Source organism: Taeniopygia guttata, chromosome 12, assembly GCF_048771995.1.
Source record: "Taeniopygia guttata chromosome 12, bTaeGut7.mat, whole genome shotgun sequence".
NCBI lineage: Eukaryota > Metazoa > Chordata > Aves > Passeriformes > Estrildidae > Taeniopygia > Taeniopygia guttata.
The window spans coordinates 6,188,153-6,206,095 of NC_133037.1; the positions used below are offsets into that span (position 1 = coordinate 6,188,153).

The window sequence follows — 17,943 nt, forward strand, 5'->3', positions numbered from 1 at the left end:
AAATTAAATGTGAACTGAAAGTGGTTTCTATTTACTTCTGCTGATGGCATCTGTCACTCTTGGTATGCAGTACATAGCAGTGTGTGTTCAGTGGAAGACTTCACCCCCTTCTTCCAACACTACTTTTCAAGCTCTAGTACATGATCTAAGTTGTTTAAAGTCCAAGTGCACATGTAGCAGTGAAAATGGAACAGCCACAGTCTTTGCCTGCTAGTGGGCAGAGAGGGGACAGAACATGTCTATGGCCCATGGGTTACAAAATTATAATGTAGGTTCTGATTAACATTAATTGTTAACTTCACGTATCAGCTAAATGGCAAACATTATAACAAGGGCAATGTTATAAAATGCCTACTGAAAAAATAATTTGACAGGTTTTATGTAGTCCTTGGACCTCTGTTAGAGAATGCATTATAACTTTCCCAATATGTCATTGTCTCCAGATATGTCATGTGAAGGGCATTTTTAAAATTCTTGTGCTAGGGCTAGATCTATGGGTCCAAAATTTTTGCTGATGAAAATATGATGCAAAATCAGCACTGCCCTGTGAAAGTCCATGCTCTGATGAGCTCTTCCACACCTTGTTTTCTTCTCCTGATAAATTGTTATATTTACAGAATCAGCTTTGCTGATTCATAGTAGGGTATCTATAGCCAAGTTAGAAACAGACCTGAAAAAGCACTGTGAACATCCTGGTTGGAGCAGACTCTGAAACAACAGCCATTTTGACTGAAGATTTTAATAATAATCAAAATTAAATAAAATAGCACCGTTCTAACTGCACTTACTGTTGAGCAATACAGTAATTACAATGTGATTTTTCAGAACAGCAGTGAAATATTTTGATACCTCAAGCTTTCTCCATCACCTTCATGTCTCCCAGACTCCTACACAGTGGGCACTGTGGATGGTCACTGGAAGGAGTTGGGCATCTTTAGCTTCACCTGATGCAGTTGTTCCAGCTTTGCTATGGCCACTGTTATGTGGTGTGCTGGTAGGTACCCTCATGGGGCCTTGTTTCTAATCACAGTCTCTTTATTACATTGGCAGATTGGTGATGAAATCTTAGAGATCAATGGAGAAACTACCAAGAACATGAAGCACGCTCGGGCCATCGAACTGATTAAAAATGGTGGCCGTAAGGTCCGCCTGTTTCTGAAACGTGGAGATGGCTCTGTCCCAGAATATGGTGGGTCAAACTATGAAAACATTCCTTTCTTCCCTGGCATCACTCCATGAATATTTGTCTCAAGATCTGAAGCGGGAATTCTTTTTTATTTTCCTTTCTCACCAGTGTCTTACCAACCTTTGCAACATATAATTGCCTCGCTTGTGCTGAATTTTCTACACATTTCATCCTTTGCTTGCTTCCATGGACTTGGGGCGCAGTGTAAGGCAAGATCATCATAGCAGTATTTTTTGGTGATCAGAGAGGAAAGCAAAACAAAACAAACCGTATTGTCTTGTCCAGCCAAAAAAGGAATGTCATTGAACTGTGCCAAACTGTTTCTCAGCGGCTGAATTGTTGTTTCACATAGGTCTCTTCTTCTAATCAATGCAAAAACTGGGATCCCGAGTTGCTATTCTGAAGCAGTGATTTTTTTTTATTTTTTTTATTTTTTTGGTTAGGTTTTTCTCTTAGTTCCTGGCTGTATCCATAGACATGAATGCCGAGATGGCTTATGAGATTTTTGCCTTTCCTTAATATTTATGTAAATATTTATAAAGTTATTTGAGAAAAAGAAGGGGAAAAAAGAAAGCTTTACTGCAAAAATATATTGATTTGGCCTCCTGAGCCCTTTTCTCTCCCCTTAAACAGTCTGCTGGTTTCAACTAGTTCCTTTGTAAGGTCTGAAAAGGTGAGGAGGTTATGAAAAGGTGCTCTCGTGTCTGTCTTGGGGGAAACAGTCAGTCCTCGTTTCTTACTAAGAATTACATTAGATTTCCTTTTCTTCCCCTGGAGGTTGGATTGCTGGGTAGCTTAACTTAGCACACTATTTAATATTATAATTATGTCTTATTTATTTGAGATAATTGTCAAATATTGTGCCCTCGATGGAGGGCTACTCCCAACCAAAGGTCTTTGAGGTTTCTATAGAAACTGATGATTGAAGGGATGTCCTTTATACTTTCCTCCCCGTATTTGGGTTATTTCTGTGTCAGTAAGTTCTGTGTTTATCATTCTCTCCATGCCCTAACACCAGAAACAAAACCCTTCTGCACAATTTATGAACTAGATTTTAGTTTCATTTACAGTACTAGGTTTGAGAGTTTCTGCTCAGTCTCCTCATTATTTAACTTAAAATGACCAATTCAGACTATAACCAACAAACAATTGAAGTGTTTAACGACATGGAAGGGAAGCTGTGGGTTTACACTTCTGTAATATAAATAGCACACCAGAAGGTTCAATGATGGCACTGAAATTCTGTAATGTTCTTTCTACTTTTGTCTTTTCCTATACTCCTTTGGATGTACAGTACTGTATCATATGCTAGACTGCATAAATACCCTGTAAATTAAGTGCTTCACTTCTCAAAGCATATGTCTGTTGCACTGAGGATGGAAATCCATCACCAATTTTCTTTTGGCTAATGCTAACCACTAAACGTTCGTTCTCCAAGCAAGGATTTAATATACAGGGGTTGCACTACTGTAAAGAATATCCTTGTAACATTTGGGACTCCTTTCTCTCTTTGTTCTGTTCGCTGCAGTCGCAAATGGTTCCTCTAATAATGTTAAGTTCCAATATTTTTCTGACTTGATTGGAACGTGCTTCTCTATGAGGCTGTATATTTTTGTAATGAGTTTTGTACTTATTTTTAATGTTGTGGTCTCTGGTGGACTTTATTTTTCGTTGTTGTTTGATTGTTACTGTTTTTTCTATGACATTCTGTGTCGCTGTTCCAGCTGTCTTTTAGAATGGATGCTCTCGTTGTCTGGGTTATTGAATCACCTCTTAGATGTCTCTTTATGTCACAATAATAACAACTGCTGTCTTTGCAGCCTTATATTTGGGTGAAGCCTAGACAATCTGACTGGAAAAATAAACTTTCTTTATTCTAAGATAAAATATGAAGATTTTTCTTTCTTTCATCTTTATTATAGGGAATCTAAATTTTCTACTTTTCTCTTTCTCTTTCTCTTACTTTTCTTGGTGCTGGGCTCTTCCTTCCTCAGCGATGATACCTCCTAATATCGCTGCATGTATGAGAAATGACAAGCTCGGGGAGTCTTGCTTCTACCTTATGGGCCATAATCAAACTACGGTTTGTAGCTAAAATCAATATTAGGTGTTTTTGTGCTGTGGCCTAATTCCCTCACATTGCTTTTCTGCTTCGCTATATTCTGTATGTACAGCAATTCATCCCGAACACCCTGATTGTAAGTACACACACCACAGGACATGTTTGAACCTCGCTGGTACCTTGTGTGAGAGGCAGGTTGCCACAAGCCACGTGCTTACAGCCACAGAAAAGCAGTGTGGTCCCATCACCAGCTGTGGCCTCAAAGTGCTCATAGAGCAAAACTCTGTGAGCTACAACATGGGTTTCACTACTTGGAATTGACAAAAATCACAGCCCATGCACACACCGACCCTCCCAAGCTCAGGAGTGGAAATGCCATCAAATGGGAGACACTTGACATGATGGCAGGAAGGAATATAGAGTGTTTGGCTTGGTGGGAGGGAAGGCAAAAAGGAGAAAAAGAGGGGGAAAAAAAATCTGTCCTCACAAGTGTTTGTGAGGGTTTCCAGTCATTGCCACCAGGGCATTCCACCTCAAGGTGGATATTGGGGTGCAAGTGTAAGGAAGTGGCTAATGCCAGGCAAACTGCCATGAAGGAGTTACTTTAAGAAAGAAAACAATAAGCAAATAAAAGCAGCACTTGCATTAAGGCAGCGCAGCTACTTTTATGTTTTTTATGTTTGTAATGAATCATTCATAAACATCCGTTACGAATGACGGGAGTAATTGTAGCTTTAGCTGCAGCACAGGGCTGGGGTTTAGTTTGGATGTTCTTTTTCTACTTCTGCTTTGCTGTTTGTCTTGCAGAGGCAGCTCAGCTGTATTTTACCTCAAATAGTACATGAAAAATAATGAACTGGAGATTAGATTTGAATCAAAGCCATCCTACATATTACAATATCTTTCCATTGCTTTGATATGAAAAAATCATAACTACTGTCATCATTGTTTGAATCATTGTGGCAAAACCAAAATCTACCCTAGGACTTTACATAACATGGTAGCACTAAGTGAGATTAAGCTATGCCTTAAATGAAATGGAAATGGCATGATTACAGTCTAATTCTCACATTTTCAAAATGTTATTTTACAAGGTGAAAACTTAATAATCAATTCTATTTTCTGTACGTTTTCTGCTATTTGAACCGAGGCCTCCCACACCTGGAAGGCAGTTCTTTATAATGTCTTAAAACACAAAAATTGTTTCCTAAAGACCCTCTTTATTGGAAGCTATTAAAAAAAAGCAGCCAACAACCTGAACTACAATGGGTTTTTTCCACTGGAAAGAATGTAGTATAACTGAAACTTTATGAATTGGGCTTGGGGAGAAATGTAAAGTGCCCCATGCCCAGAAGAGCATAAAGATGAGATCAGCTTGGACCAAAACATGGCTAACGATCAGAGCAGCACCAGTACTAACCTGTAACTCTCGTTGTTCACAGTTAAATTAACAAAAGCTTCGGTTAGCCTTCGCTGACTGCTTGAACAGTTGTTTGTTTTTGTCACTAATGAAGTCTGAAGAGTGCTAAGTGGTGTCACAGCACCACGGAAGGCATCAATACCAAACCCTGTGCTGTTATTTTCTTTCAGACCCCAGCAGTGACAGGAACAGTCCCGCCACAGGTTCACAAAATGTATCGGAAATGAAACCCGCGCCATCCGACCGACGGCAGCACCCATCATCGGAGTCCAGTTATCCACCAGACCTTCACAAATCATCACAACATGGGGACAAGCGGACTTATGTTAGAGACCTAAAAGGCAGCAGAGAGTTTAGCAGACATCCCAATGAACACCACACTTGGAATGGGACTTCTAAAACCAACGACCACGTGCCAGGCAGGAAGACGGAGAGGTCGCCGGAGAGGAGGCACGAAAGGCAGCCAGAGAGGGCGGTGGTGAACGGGCAGAAGAGGAGGTCTCCCGAAAAGCGAAGGGAAGGGACAAGGAGTGCTGACAACACTTTGGAGAGGCGGGAGCGACTTGAGAGGAGGAGAGACCTCTCTCCTGAGAGGCGCAAAGAGCGGTCGCCCGGCCGCCGGCGGCGGTCGCTGGAGAGACTCACGGAGCCCAGGAGGTCCCCTGAGCGGAGAAGAGAGAGCTCCCTCGACCGAAGGGCCAAGTCCTCCGACCGGCGGAGGGAGAGGTCGCCCGAGAGACGGCTCAGGGAGGAGCGAGTTGGCCACCGGGAGAGGGAAGAGCCCGGCTGGAAGCACGAGCCGAGCCGCAGGCACCTGCCCGAGCAGCGCAGGAGGCCCTACAAGGAGTGCAGCACCGACCTCAGCATCTGAGGGGCTCCCCGGGGTCCCCGTCGCCTTCCCCACACCAAGGGAGCAGAGGAGAGAGTGAAACCAACCTGGCTTTCGCAGGCGACGAGACGTCCGCCACCTGCTGATCCTACAAACCGTTTATGCAGATGAAATCTTATAACAAAACAAAAAAAGCATTGTGCCTGATGTATAATATTAAAGAAAGTATTTTTCAGTGTATTCTTTTTTTTTTTAATTACTTGCCAAATGTTGGTCCTTAAGGATTATAAAATTTTGTTTCTACATTCTTTGTAGATTTCTTAAAAATAATCCCTTTATTGGGCTACTTTCCCTTCCTCCCCAATATAGTAAGTGGGGGTAGCCAGTAATATAATATAGGCAAAGGATTTTATGACCAAGTTTGAATAATTTGATCCAGACTGTTCTCTAGTGACTCACTGCTACACTGTATGTAGAAAATTTTTTAAGGGTTGGGGGTGGGGAAGGAAGAAAATTGTTCATCTCAGTAGGAATGGAGCACTCCTGCTGAAGGAATTAAAAAGGAAAGAGACAAATGTTCCTAAAATTGCAAGAACTGTTTGAAGAGACTACTGTTTCAATGAAGGATATTTATAATAATAATAAATAATTAAAAATTAAAAAAAAAAGCAACCAAACCCACACAGCACAAGACAATTTACAATATGTAATTTGTAGTTTGTTCCATGAACAGTTTATACTTTCAGGCCCCCTGGACAGGATGCGCAGAGGCAGAAGGACTGGTCACCACCATGCCTGTGTCACACGCTAACGTGGACTGTTGAGCTCTCATTAGCCCCAGCAACATGTAACGATGATATGTCATTAAGGCAGCAGCCCTGCTCATCTCCCAGCTGTATATGGACAGCAACCCCAGCATGCATGGCACTGTGTATCTGCTTGGAAGCAAGGGGAGGGATTGGGATTCTGGGACAAGGCACAATGCGGTGGGAGCACAGTCCCCCTGCTCGGAGTAGGTGTATTCCTTCTGCTCAGGCAAAACCAGTGAGCATTTATTTTGCCAAATTCCAAAAGCTCTCATTTCTTCTTGCTCTGTATTTAAAGGGTTGGTTTCTCGTTGTTTTACTGGTTCATCCTTACTGAGACAAAAGGAGTGCACTTGCTGGGGAGGGAAAACAAAAAAAAAAAGGAAAAAAAAGAAAAAAGTATCAAAAGAAAATCACAGGCTACAAGAGGCAATCAGTGGCACAACCTGGTTGTGGAAGCCTATCCATACCTGATTATATGCTGTAAATTTGAGTCTAAGAACAGCAGCAAAAGAGAAACCTGCAAGTTTCTAAGTTGTATTTTTAAATTTGCAAGCTGTGTGGTAAGTCTGCTGTAGCATTGGTCTAAGATTTAATGGATTACTGCCTAGCTGAGCCAAAATGTTTGCCGTTACTGTTGGACCACTGAAGTAAACTGCTGCTTTTTCAGTGCATTGGTGTGTACATGTATACTGACTCACATCCTCCATATGAACACAAAACCATTGCAAGTCTATCACTGTTGTTGCCATGGTACTGTAAAAACAAAACCAAGAAAGAAGATGGCCAATCATTGTGTGTACAGTTGAAATTGTAATTAATAGAGCCTGTTGGAAAAAAACCCACAAAACTGTTGCCTTTTTCTTGTATAAAAGAGGATTTATGACAAAATTTAGGTGTGAGGAATGTGATTAAGTGTTTATATTTCTAAAAATGGAAAAAATTTGATTCAGGGGATATATTTTAATGTAAACTGAATCAGGTATGTAAAGCTGTTTTAAAATGGGAGACTGTATCAGTAATTCTAAAGCTTTTGTTGGTTTGAAAATATCATTTCTTTCTTCATGGTGGGCCTGCTTATGTATTATTAAGCACTTGTATGCAGTCTATATTCTCCAATCATCATTTCTTGCAACATGCTACAGGCAAAATGCTCTTTTCTGTGTTGATGAAAAGCAGTATGTGGGCCAATCTTTTTTATAAAACACTATGCATATATAAATACTACATTGTTCATAGCTTTATTTGACTTAATTGGGTTTATACATAACACTAGGATGAGTAGATGTGGACTTACCCAGTAAGAGCTTCTTTCCTTGGAACAGACACTATGTATATGATGTAGCAACAAAGAAGGAGAAAGTCTGTGAATGCTATTTTTATTATCAAATAAAGTTTTCCATACAAAGCATGCATGCGAGTGTAGTGATAAGATAAAGGAAGAACCACACCTTAATGTTACCTATTCATCCCTGACTAAATTAATAAAACCATAGGTTATGGTCGCCGAGAGCCATATATTAAATATGTATTAATCATCCATTAAATATATAATATCATTTGACAAGCCTTAAAGTAAAGTTTCCCAGTCTTCCAGGATAAAATTTCTTCCCTTAAAATAGTCAGAAACTGAAGGTTTAGGTGAAGCAGGGTCTGTAGTTGTGTCTGAGATTTGTGTCATTGATTCTTCATAACACATAAGCACGTGTGACCAGAGAAAATCAAGGCAGCAACTACTCAGTTGCTGTTGTGGAGGTTGTTGGTGCCATATATATATATATTTGTGTGTATGATGTGTGTATATACATATATGCACAAACATATATATATATATATACACACACACATATGTCACCAATGCTGTATGTTTCCCATCTCTTAGTTCTTAAAATGTAGAAAGACTTTTAAATCTGAAAAATGTTTCTATTACATAGATTTTTAAAACAGCTTTTAAATCTTGCATAGTTTAAGAGGCTCCACTCATCTGTTTTCCTGAAACTTCAAGCAACCTGCTGGGAGTTGTGGCAACTAGAGAGAGCTGATGGTGAAGGATTTGTATTTCCAATCACAGGGATTTGTCTGGTGCACCCAAAGTCCTTAGGGGTATGGAAGGGTCACTGAAAAAGTGTTTGGATATTTTAAATTTTAATATGATGATCAATGCCTTTTTACTCTGAAACCGTTTTGTAGAGGTCTACATTGGTTATGCATTTGTACCGTCTGCTGTTGCTGTTTTTCTTCTTGTTCATGTTATAATTTAAATTATCTACAGAGCTGAGTAGGTAAGTCTCAAGCTTTGGAAGTGTTGAGTCTCAGCTGAAGATATTACACAGATAATACCAAAATTACAGGAATATTTAATTTAAAAAAAAAACAAACCTGCAAGCTGCAAAAAAAAAAAAAAAAAAAAAAAGCTTTTTCCGTGGTGGGATCCTTTCTAGTGCTTCCAAACCCCCTGAGAGCTGGAGCCCTGCTGTGCAGCATGAGCATTGCAGCTCCATACTCTGTGGTGCAGCCTTACTTTAATTAATTCCAGCCTTACTTTTGACCATAAAATATTTTTCAAAACTTCTAAAAATGAAAAGAACCTCTTTTTAGATTATAACTTGGCTCCTGTTTTGTCAAACATCCTACAACTGTGAAGCTGCCAAGAAGATGAATTAGAGTCTGTTTCTTATGAAGAACTGGGAAGTTTCTAAAGTGGTACATGAAAAAGCTCAGCAAATTGATTTTGTGAGGGTTTGGGTTTGTTTTGGGGTTGAGAGTCACACCTTTTTTTGTCAGTTAGATGTGATCAGGTTCCTGTGCCATCAGTATGCTCAGTCCTTCCATTTGTATTGATTAATTCCTGATTGTGAAAGTTTTGGCTGCAGAGGGATTGTGCAGCCAACATGGAGAATTGTGTGGGGTTTGATCTCTGGTTAGTCTTGCACTTCTTGTAACTTCTGGGTTTACTGAGCTGCATTTGCTGCCTTTGTACACTTTTACTCAGCTCATTCCTTGAATATTCATCTCTTGGCATTGCAGCCAAGTGTTTTATTTAATAGTGATCTTGTGTTAAACCATCTGCTGTAATATGCTTGTTTTATCACTGGAGTAGTAATTATAGATACTGTTCTCCTCCTCACTTTGCTACCTTTTGTTACAACAGGCTTTCAGCTCTGTCTCTTGGCTGACTGTTCTGCTGAAGAACATTATAAATGGCTCATAATATGTTCAGGTTTTTTGGCTCTCATAAATAGTACCAGGAAAAGATGTCATTTATGATTCACTGCTGCCATCTGTAAATGTGTGCCTGTTAGGCCTTTGGGATTGTATTTTCTTAAGATTTATTTCTAAAAAAGGAAGAGTGGGAACTAAAAAAAGTATCCAAATTTACTTAGTAGTTGCTGTAAATCTCGTGAGTCTGAGATGATGCCAGTTTCTGTGATGCTAATCCATCAGCATTCCTTCCTGCTATATAATGAAGAGGCAGTAAAATGTCACCTGAATGGAAATGTTGGGGTTTCAGGACAGAGAGGAGTATAAAATATGTGGTGCCACAAGGACTGCTGCTCAATGGATGTAGGAATTCAGTGGCTGGGACTGACCATGAAAACATGAGCTTCTATTCAGAGATTTTTTTTTTTTTTCCAGAATTTAAGGCTTACTGTTCCTGAATTCCTGTGTCCAAATTCTCTGTAAATACCCCAAGCACATCCTACAAAATAGGGTGCAAATGCCATTAAAATCCAGTGAGGTTTATACATTAATTCAGGCTCGGGCAGTGTTTCCCATGTATTTTGGCAGAGTTTAGGCTTTCATATCTGGGTCTAGAGGCACCAGGAGATGAGCTCTGGCAAGTCAGCAGAAAATAATGTGTGCCCTGACCCTTCTGCATCCATGTCAAACATCTCTGCACAGCCCCATTTTGGTGATAATGTGAGCTGCAGTGATGTGCTCTTCACTGAAATACCCACCATCCATGGTGCTGACTGGACAGATGAGGAGGCTCCTTCCCTCAGCAAATCTTCTTTGGCAGCATGAGTATTGCAAACCCTCCTTTCAAGGAACAGTCTGAGCCTCAAGATGCTGAAGTTGGAACGGGGGCGGTTTCATCTCCTTGAGAAGTCTCATTAGCTTTAATTTTTGCAGCAAAGAGTTTCTTAAAAGAACTTCTGAGGAGGTTTTGCTGCAGCAGGAGGGAGAGGTCATGCTCAAGCAAATCCAAATTGCTGGCATTGTGCCTCAGCCGAGGTTCTTTTGGTCCATCCCTAAGCTGATGTGACTTTGGTGCTGACTGTAAGAAAGAGTCAGGCTTGTATGGAATGGGAATTCCACTTTGCTTGTGTAGATTTTGTAGGCCAGGCTTCATCTCTGCCCCAGTGTCATCCATGACCAGTCTTAAATTTCCTTTCTTTCATTTGCATTTGTAAGAAATTTCAGTCTTCAGGTTTTCTGTCTGTCACTGGCTGTTTAGGCTCATGTGACATCACCTCACATCTGCTGTGAGCTAAGGGCATATGTGTGCATATATTTGGATGTATGGCTGAGCTTATCTGCATCAATTTGTTGAGTCAGGAGAACGGGATGGTGAGACTGTCCCTGCCAGCCTGGTGGCTCCTGTTCATATGAATGAGATTTCAAATTAGCTGCCTTGCTTCTTTCTAAGGATAGTCAGAAATAGGAATGTCTGGAGGAGGAAGTTGGCTGAGGCTCATTCCATATGTGCTAAAGAAAATATTGATTGGATGTGGAAGCAACTTGGAGAGCTTCTTGAGGACTCAGGCTTTTGTTCCATATAAATGAGCAGGGCTTTTTCCTCATTGTTTCTCAGCAAATTCTTCTGGATCCTGTTTTTTCTTCTGAGACTCCAGTTTGCTTCAGGGACCCGGAGGCAACTTCTTTCCTCTGTTTGATCCAGCAATTGTTGCCACAGCTTTGAAGTGTGGAGTCTGCTGGCAAAGCCTTTGCCTTTGTAACCTCTGAACTGCAGTTGTGTAACACAGGGCTGACTCCCAAGAACACGAGGCAGTTTCTCTGCTGTACACTACAGCAGACATGGTCAGCACGTCCTGCTCCTACTCTTCTGTGGAAACAGAGGTCCTGACCACAGGCATGCAGAGCTGAGGAAAAGCCAAATATCACCCTCTGAAGGTACACCCAAGTACCATGTCCTACTGGTTTCCAGATGTGACATAAAAACTAAAACATAAAAACTAAAAGAAACCATTAAATTTTGGGGGCTGATTCACAGTACTTGAATTCATTATTCTGTGAAATGATTTACTGAATGGTTAGAAGATGTTTAAAGATTCCTATTTGCATGGTAACAACAGTAAGAGAAAAAGAAAAGACTGTAAATACATTCATGGCATATGTTTTCTTGTTTCTTGTTGAGGATTCATCAGACATCTGTTTCCTTCTCCAGTCCCTTCTCTAGTTGAAATGATAACCTGATGAGACAGGTGTTTTTAGACAAAATGCTGGGAATGTCAACATGAAATCATTTTGCTGGAACCTCAGAGAAATAGTCTAAACCAGTTCTTCACTGGTCCTTAAAAAGTATTGGCTTATAAAAGTGGTACTTCATGTCACTTAATATACATTTGCTAACCTAAAAAAGGTTTAATTCTTTATAAAAGAAACTACTGACTGTGTCTTCCTAACATGCCTGACTCACAAGGGCCCAGTTTGTTTTTTAAGCCTCTGACCAATTACCTGGACTGAAAATTGACTGCCACTGGATTTCCTTGTGCTCTTGGGACAGCTTGGTCAGAAGTCTTCAGCTTAATTGTGCAATAGAAATGCAAAAATATGCAAATATGCAAACTATAAACGGTTCTGAAGTGCTCCAAGTGACAGCACACAGAGTTTTGATGTTGGGAGCATGGCACAAGTCTGTGTGAGGGACCCTGTACCTGCTGGGTGCATTCCTGCCTGGTGCCTTCCAGCTGCCCACGAAGCTGGAGCATCTGGGGCTTGGGGGCTGCTGGGCTGAAATTATTCCAGCACTCAACAGTTTGGGCTGGTAGGCACACACTCTGCTTCACTCCTGAGTGCATCTCTGGGAGCATCCCAAACCAGAAGGAAGTTTTCCTCCCAAAGACCTCCACGTGAGGACTGCTTCCTTTTGCTGAGAGCAGTGGTTAACACTGCCACAACCTGTGACATTGCATCAACTCAAGTATTTTACCCTGAAATTCTGCCTATCCTAGAGATTAATCTTGGTTTGTAAGTAATATTAATGATTGTAGTTTCTGTTATTGCATTGCGTCAGCATATTGTGAAAATTCATATCCCTCTGCTTACTAAGGATTTCATTCATCTGCCTGACTCTTCTAATTCCAATTATGACTTAATAAAGAGAGAGCCTTCTAACACAGCTTCATGGCTGTTACAGATTATTAATCCTTTTTATGACTGATGTGTTTTACAGCAATGAAGATTTTTTTTTTTTCATCAGAATTTCTTTTTAAAAAGAATGCACTCTAATTCATTGAGCCAAAAATAGGCATATGCTGTCTTCAGGTTTAGGTGTACTTTACTCTCTGTTCATTGTGGAAAATGATCCATAAGGATAGCTGTTCAAAAAGAAAAATCTAATTAATTTTGAAGTGTTAAGTAATTAGACAAGTAGACTTGTGAGCTTATTAGAAAGTGTCCATCTGCTTGTTTGCAGTTCTCTCCAAAATGAGATTTTGTTTGCAGTGGTTTTTTATACATACAATTTTTCTACTTTGTGTTAGTCTGTTTGCCTTCCTACCTGAAATCTATAGCTGCTAAAACCTGATGATTTATATCACTGACTTGTATCTCTTTTGATAAAGTAGCATAAAGTTGATTCCTTTACTTTCAGCATGTTCCTTTATTTCCAGCATGCTCTTTATCTTTATCAACTTCTACTGCAAAGCAGAACAATTTATTCTTTCTCAGTCTCTGGTTCCTACAAGGTCTTTTGCTAAAGGCAGGATGTTGTGAGGTTTTGGGCTTCATTTATCACAGCAGAATTGCATCAACAGTTTTGCAGCAAAATGGAGAAGATGGGTAAACAGTGAAAAGCTGAAGCAGCAGATTTCATACACCAGGCTATTAGCAAAAACTGATTTTCCAATTTTGCACAAAAACAGAGCAACTTTTGTTTGTGTGTAGTCCTGCCAAATCCACATAAACTGTATTTAATTTGATTGCTTGGAGTCCAGATGAAAATGCTTTTCAAATAATTAGTTGAGTGTAATCGTGGAGATCCTGATTCCCAAAAATGCCTTGCTGAGGAAGGCAGGGAGGCAGATGCCTGAGACTTGCAGAAGTCAAGGGACATAATCATTTAATTAAGAGCCTTCCTGAGCAAGGTCAGGAATGTTCATAGGAGTTAATGATCAGCATTCTCTCAACCTATGCCAGAAACAACACCACTTGCAGTCTACTGATTAATGGTTTTCCTGGCTTCCTGTCCTTGCCTTTTTTCTTGAGCACTCTGACAAGGATCTCCATGTCTGGGGCTTGTTTCACATGTGCTATCAAGTGGCAGAGCCCCTCAGGAGCACATTCAAAACATGGTTGTGGCTTTGTGTCTCATTGCTGTCCTCTTGCTCCACAGGAAATTCCTCTCCAGGAAGCTTTCCTCACATTTCTTTGCTTGCTCTGCTTTGTGCAGAGCAGAAAATGTCACTACACTGAGGATCTAGCTGTGTTGGATGAGAAGAGCATCTCTTCTTTTTCATGATCACTGGTAGGAAGTATTTGGAGGATTTCTGTTTTGCCACAGGTTCTTATGGTCCCTTTGCCAGGCAATGCTCCCATTCCTGCCATGGTGGAGTTTCATAGCTCAGCCTCAGGTGTGTTCTCAGACTTAGGGGACACACTGACATCTTGGGCATCACCAGATCCTGGCTGAGGGGCTTCAGTACCATCTGAAGGACACAGACCAGGATGCTGTGCTGCCCTTACCTTCAGTACAGCCCTCTGCACTGTCAGTGAACACAGTTTTATATTGAAATTAAAATGCTGAAAACCAGAAATACCCAGAACTGTGTGGGTGATTCAAATAAAATAGTGTTTCCATAGCAAAGAAGTAGTTATATACTACATAATGGTCTAGAGTTAATAAAGAATCAAGAGAAGCTGAAGTATTTTGAGTATTTTCTATTGTGGAAGTGAAACAGCAATGGTAAGGGAAAGGCAGATGTTGAAACAAAGATAAAGTCAAGTGCACAAACATCCATTTTCTTAAAACCAGCACAACAAGAAGAAAGGCCTGTCAGAATGATAGTCAGCCTAGTATTTAATGCCTGATGACTAAGAACAAAAAGACTGAAAAAAAACAAGCAAAAAGAAAAGGTAAGCAACTTAAAGGACATTTCCACTTAAAAATATTTTCCATTTATTTTTAAAATTTTGTCAAAATGGTAATCTTTGAAAATTCACATCTTCCTATAATCATATAAAAAAACCAAAAAAACCCACCCTAAGCATCCCACCTTTCAAGCGTTACCATGTTTTTCCTCTCGTGGTACACCCATAAGAAGATTTGGCATTGGATGTGTTCCAATGTAGTGTGAGTATTAAAGCAGCAGAGAACACTGAGGAAATAGGGAAAGCCTTGGACTGCTTTCCCCACACACTGTCGTGGTCTTTGCATATTTAGCAGGGTTAAAACTAGGTCAGAGTCACCCTGCAGCACCTCTGTGCCCTGGGGCAGTCAGGGCAGGCACCCACTGGGAGAACTGGTGATGAAGCTGGGGCCAGGATCAAGCTGAGCAGGAGCTTTCAGAGACCTCCCAGCTGGGAGCTGAGCAACAGCTTCCAAAAACTGAGGATGCAAATTTCAGTGCCCTCCCAGCCAGCTGCAGTGTGTGGTGCAGCTCAGGACTAAGGAGATTTGGAGGAAAGGATTTTCTACCAGAGCAGATGTATCTGGCAGCAGTAATGTGACAGTCCTGGGCAGATTCTCACTTTGAATGTGCTGGTTGCTGTCTCAGGAAGCAGACACCTGCAGTTTGTTTTGTGTGCATGCACACATGTAGGTGGTCCCCAGTTTCCCTCCAGGATTTCCTACATGCTAAACGTGGCCAAAGACTGTCAGGATTTTTTCCACCACCAAACATGTGAATCTAATGGATTCCTTGAATCAAGGTTTGAATGCATCAGAAAACCTCCCTCTATCTAAATGCAGTCTGCTGAGTTCTGGCTCTTGGCAGCAGCTCAGCCCTGGGGTGCCCTTCTCACCCCAGCAGTCCCTTCTGATAAAGGTTGCTTGTCAGATAAATCCACTGTGGCCTTGGGGTGAAGGGGGAGATGGCTTTTCCAAACTCTGGGCTCCTTTGGCTGAGGGTGGTTTTCCCACACCATTTGTGGCAGTCCAGCATTTGAGGAGGGTTTTTCAGACTGGGATTTGGCCATGGGAAGTAGGAGTCACTGGGCACAGAAGAGGGGAAAACAAATGGGCTGCCAAAAGCCACGGTGAGTTCAGTGTGCAGCGAAGCCTTTGGGTGTTCCCATCACAGGCACTGGTGGCCAGCACAGTACAACCCCTCTGTGATCCCACTGGGAATGGGGGCACTGGAGGATGCCAGGGGCAGCTGTGGAAGTCAGAGACCCATCTGCACAGAAGACAGACTTCCAGAAGCGCAAGAAACTTCTTTCTGGTCCTTCTGCAGCTGACCTGCAGACCACGTCCCTGGGGAGGTGAGGGACAAATCTCCCATTGTGTTGGGGGTGGGGGTGGCATGCTGGATGCTCCAAGGAATATTATAACTGAAATTCTTTATCAAGCACCCACTTGTTTATCTTGGAGAACTTGAAAGAGTTATGAATCTGCTGAGAGTGTATCAGGCTGGGGTGGAGAGCACAAGAACAATGATTGCTGTGGCAGGCAATATATTATGGCTGGCTTGCCAGCTTAGAAAGTGAATGCAATTATTCTTTGTGTTTGCTTTAGTGAGGGATAAGAGACTGTTTTGCTTTCTCAGGTGTTTTGAGTCTTTTAACTCTGCCTTTGTCTTGCTGGGTTTGGGAATTAACTTTTAAGTGTTTGTGCATTCCTCCTTCTCAAGCTGGAGGTTATTTTTGTGGAATGAAGTAGGTTTTCTGTATGGAATATTACCTCATGCTCCCTTAATTGCTTTGCTGCTGCTGCAGTTTTGGAGGGGAAGTGGCACAAAGAAGATGAAGCAGCATTTCTGTTTGAGAGGAACAAAACCCAAAAGTGTGCTGTTTATTTAAGAAGCTGTTGCCAAGGCTTATGAAATCCGCCTTGGTTTGTATAGTTCTTCTACTGCAAGAGAGGAGAATAAAAAGAAAGCATTCCAGTTCAGGTTAAAGGACTAAAGGGCAAGACAGGCATCTGAAAAGGAGACAAATAGGTACAAACAGTGGCATTCAGAAAACCATAGTGGCAAAAATTTTGTCCTTTCTTCTTGCATAAATGTCACCCTGCTAATGTGGCTCTCTGCTTCTAGAGTAGAATTTCTTTGCATCTGGCCAGCTCAGAGCTGGAGCATGGAGCATAAGTCTGTCAGTCCTCATCCATGCAGCCATGCCCTTAGTGTGACATTATTGCCACATGTGCAGCTGGTAATAATTTTTTGGGGGAGCATTATTGAGTTTGACATTGACATAGAATTTTGTAGAATATCTCCAACTTTTGTTCCTGCAGGGAAGAGGAACCATACTATAATAATTCCACATCTGATTTACCTAGAGATGTCACATAATATTCCCTCTAAATGGACTGCACGAGTACTGGATGGATAGAGAGCGTTATTTTTTGTTTCTTAATTCACTGGGAATAATTCACTGGCTGACAGCTGTGCTGGTGACATGGGTAGGTGCATCCCTCCAAAACAAGCCCTGACAATCCACTCAGCACCCACTTTGGCTTCACAGCATCTGTGCACTTGTAGTGTGTCTGTTATGCAACCTCTGGGCCTCTACCCACAGTCTGTTGACATTCATTTATTCATTTGATTTCATCTTCGCAAGCAGCGGCCGCTGTCATTTCCACATTACGGAAGGAGGCTGGGAACATGTTGACACAAGGCTTGGGCTCATGTCTATGCTCAGAGAGCAGATGGGGAAAGCTCTGTACTCATCAAGGCAAAGAGGGTATTTAAGGACGTCTTCCCTTTGTATAGAGGCTCTGGTGGAAGAGATGATGGGAAGTGGGACTTGGTTTCTTGATACAGATCAGAATAAACATTTTTTTCTGTTTTTGTAAAATAAAATTCCCATTTATAAGGGTGGGAAGAGGCAGTAACTTTGCAATGTTCAGTACGAGCAACCCAAATGTTCTGAATAGCTGAAACAAAAATGAACCAGGCAAGAAGAAAATCACTCTGGATCCTCTAAAGGACCTGGGATCCAGTCTGGCTTGGTGAAAATTAGTAAAAACACTGGAGCATTTGAAAATAGCACTCCCAGCTCTGCAAAAGAGTGAGGAAGCCCCAAAGTCCTAAGAAAAGGCAAATTTTCAAATCTCTTTTCCCAGCTTTGTGCCTAGAAGCACCCTTTACTGTGTGGATGGACAGCTTGCACACAAAAAACATTTAAAAGTGATTTTTGGACAGGATGGTTTCATGTTTGCCCAGGACTCTTGGGAGTGGACTGGATAGTCCTTACATAAATTCTTCCTGTACTTGTCTGTCCTGCTAATCCTCTTCT

General features: G+C 41.3%; 1 protein-coding gene across 30 annotated transcripts in view; it reads left to right on the forward strand.

Annotated features, from left to right (window-relative positions):
* The window catches only part of MAGI1 (membrane associated guanylate kinase, WW and PDZ domain containing 1), a 325,672-nt gene extending 317,958 nt beyond the window's left edge, over window positions 1-7,714 (forward strand). For 24 of the 30 annotated variants that reach the window (XM_032750689.3, XM_030283259.4, XM_030283261.4 and 21 more), the window contains 2 exons: window positions 1,051-1,189; window positions 4,839-7,714. In XM_032750689.3, the coding sequence (XP_032606580.3) occupies window positions 1,051-1,189; window positions 4,839-5,539 (840 nt within the window). In that variant the 3' untranslated portion in view covers window positions 5,540-7,714. Of the gene's footprint in view, window positions 1-1,050; window positions 3,074-3,180; window positions 3,270-4,838 lie in introns of those variants that run through there. The other 6 variants (XM_030283266.4, XM_030283276.4, XM_030283265.4 and 3 more) reach the window with 3 other exon arrangements.
* The last annotated feature ends 10,229 nt before the right edge of the window (window positions 7,715-17,943 follow it).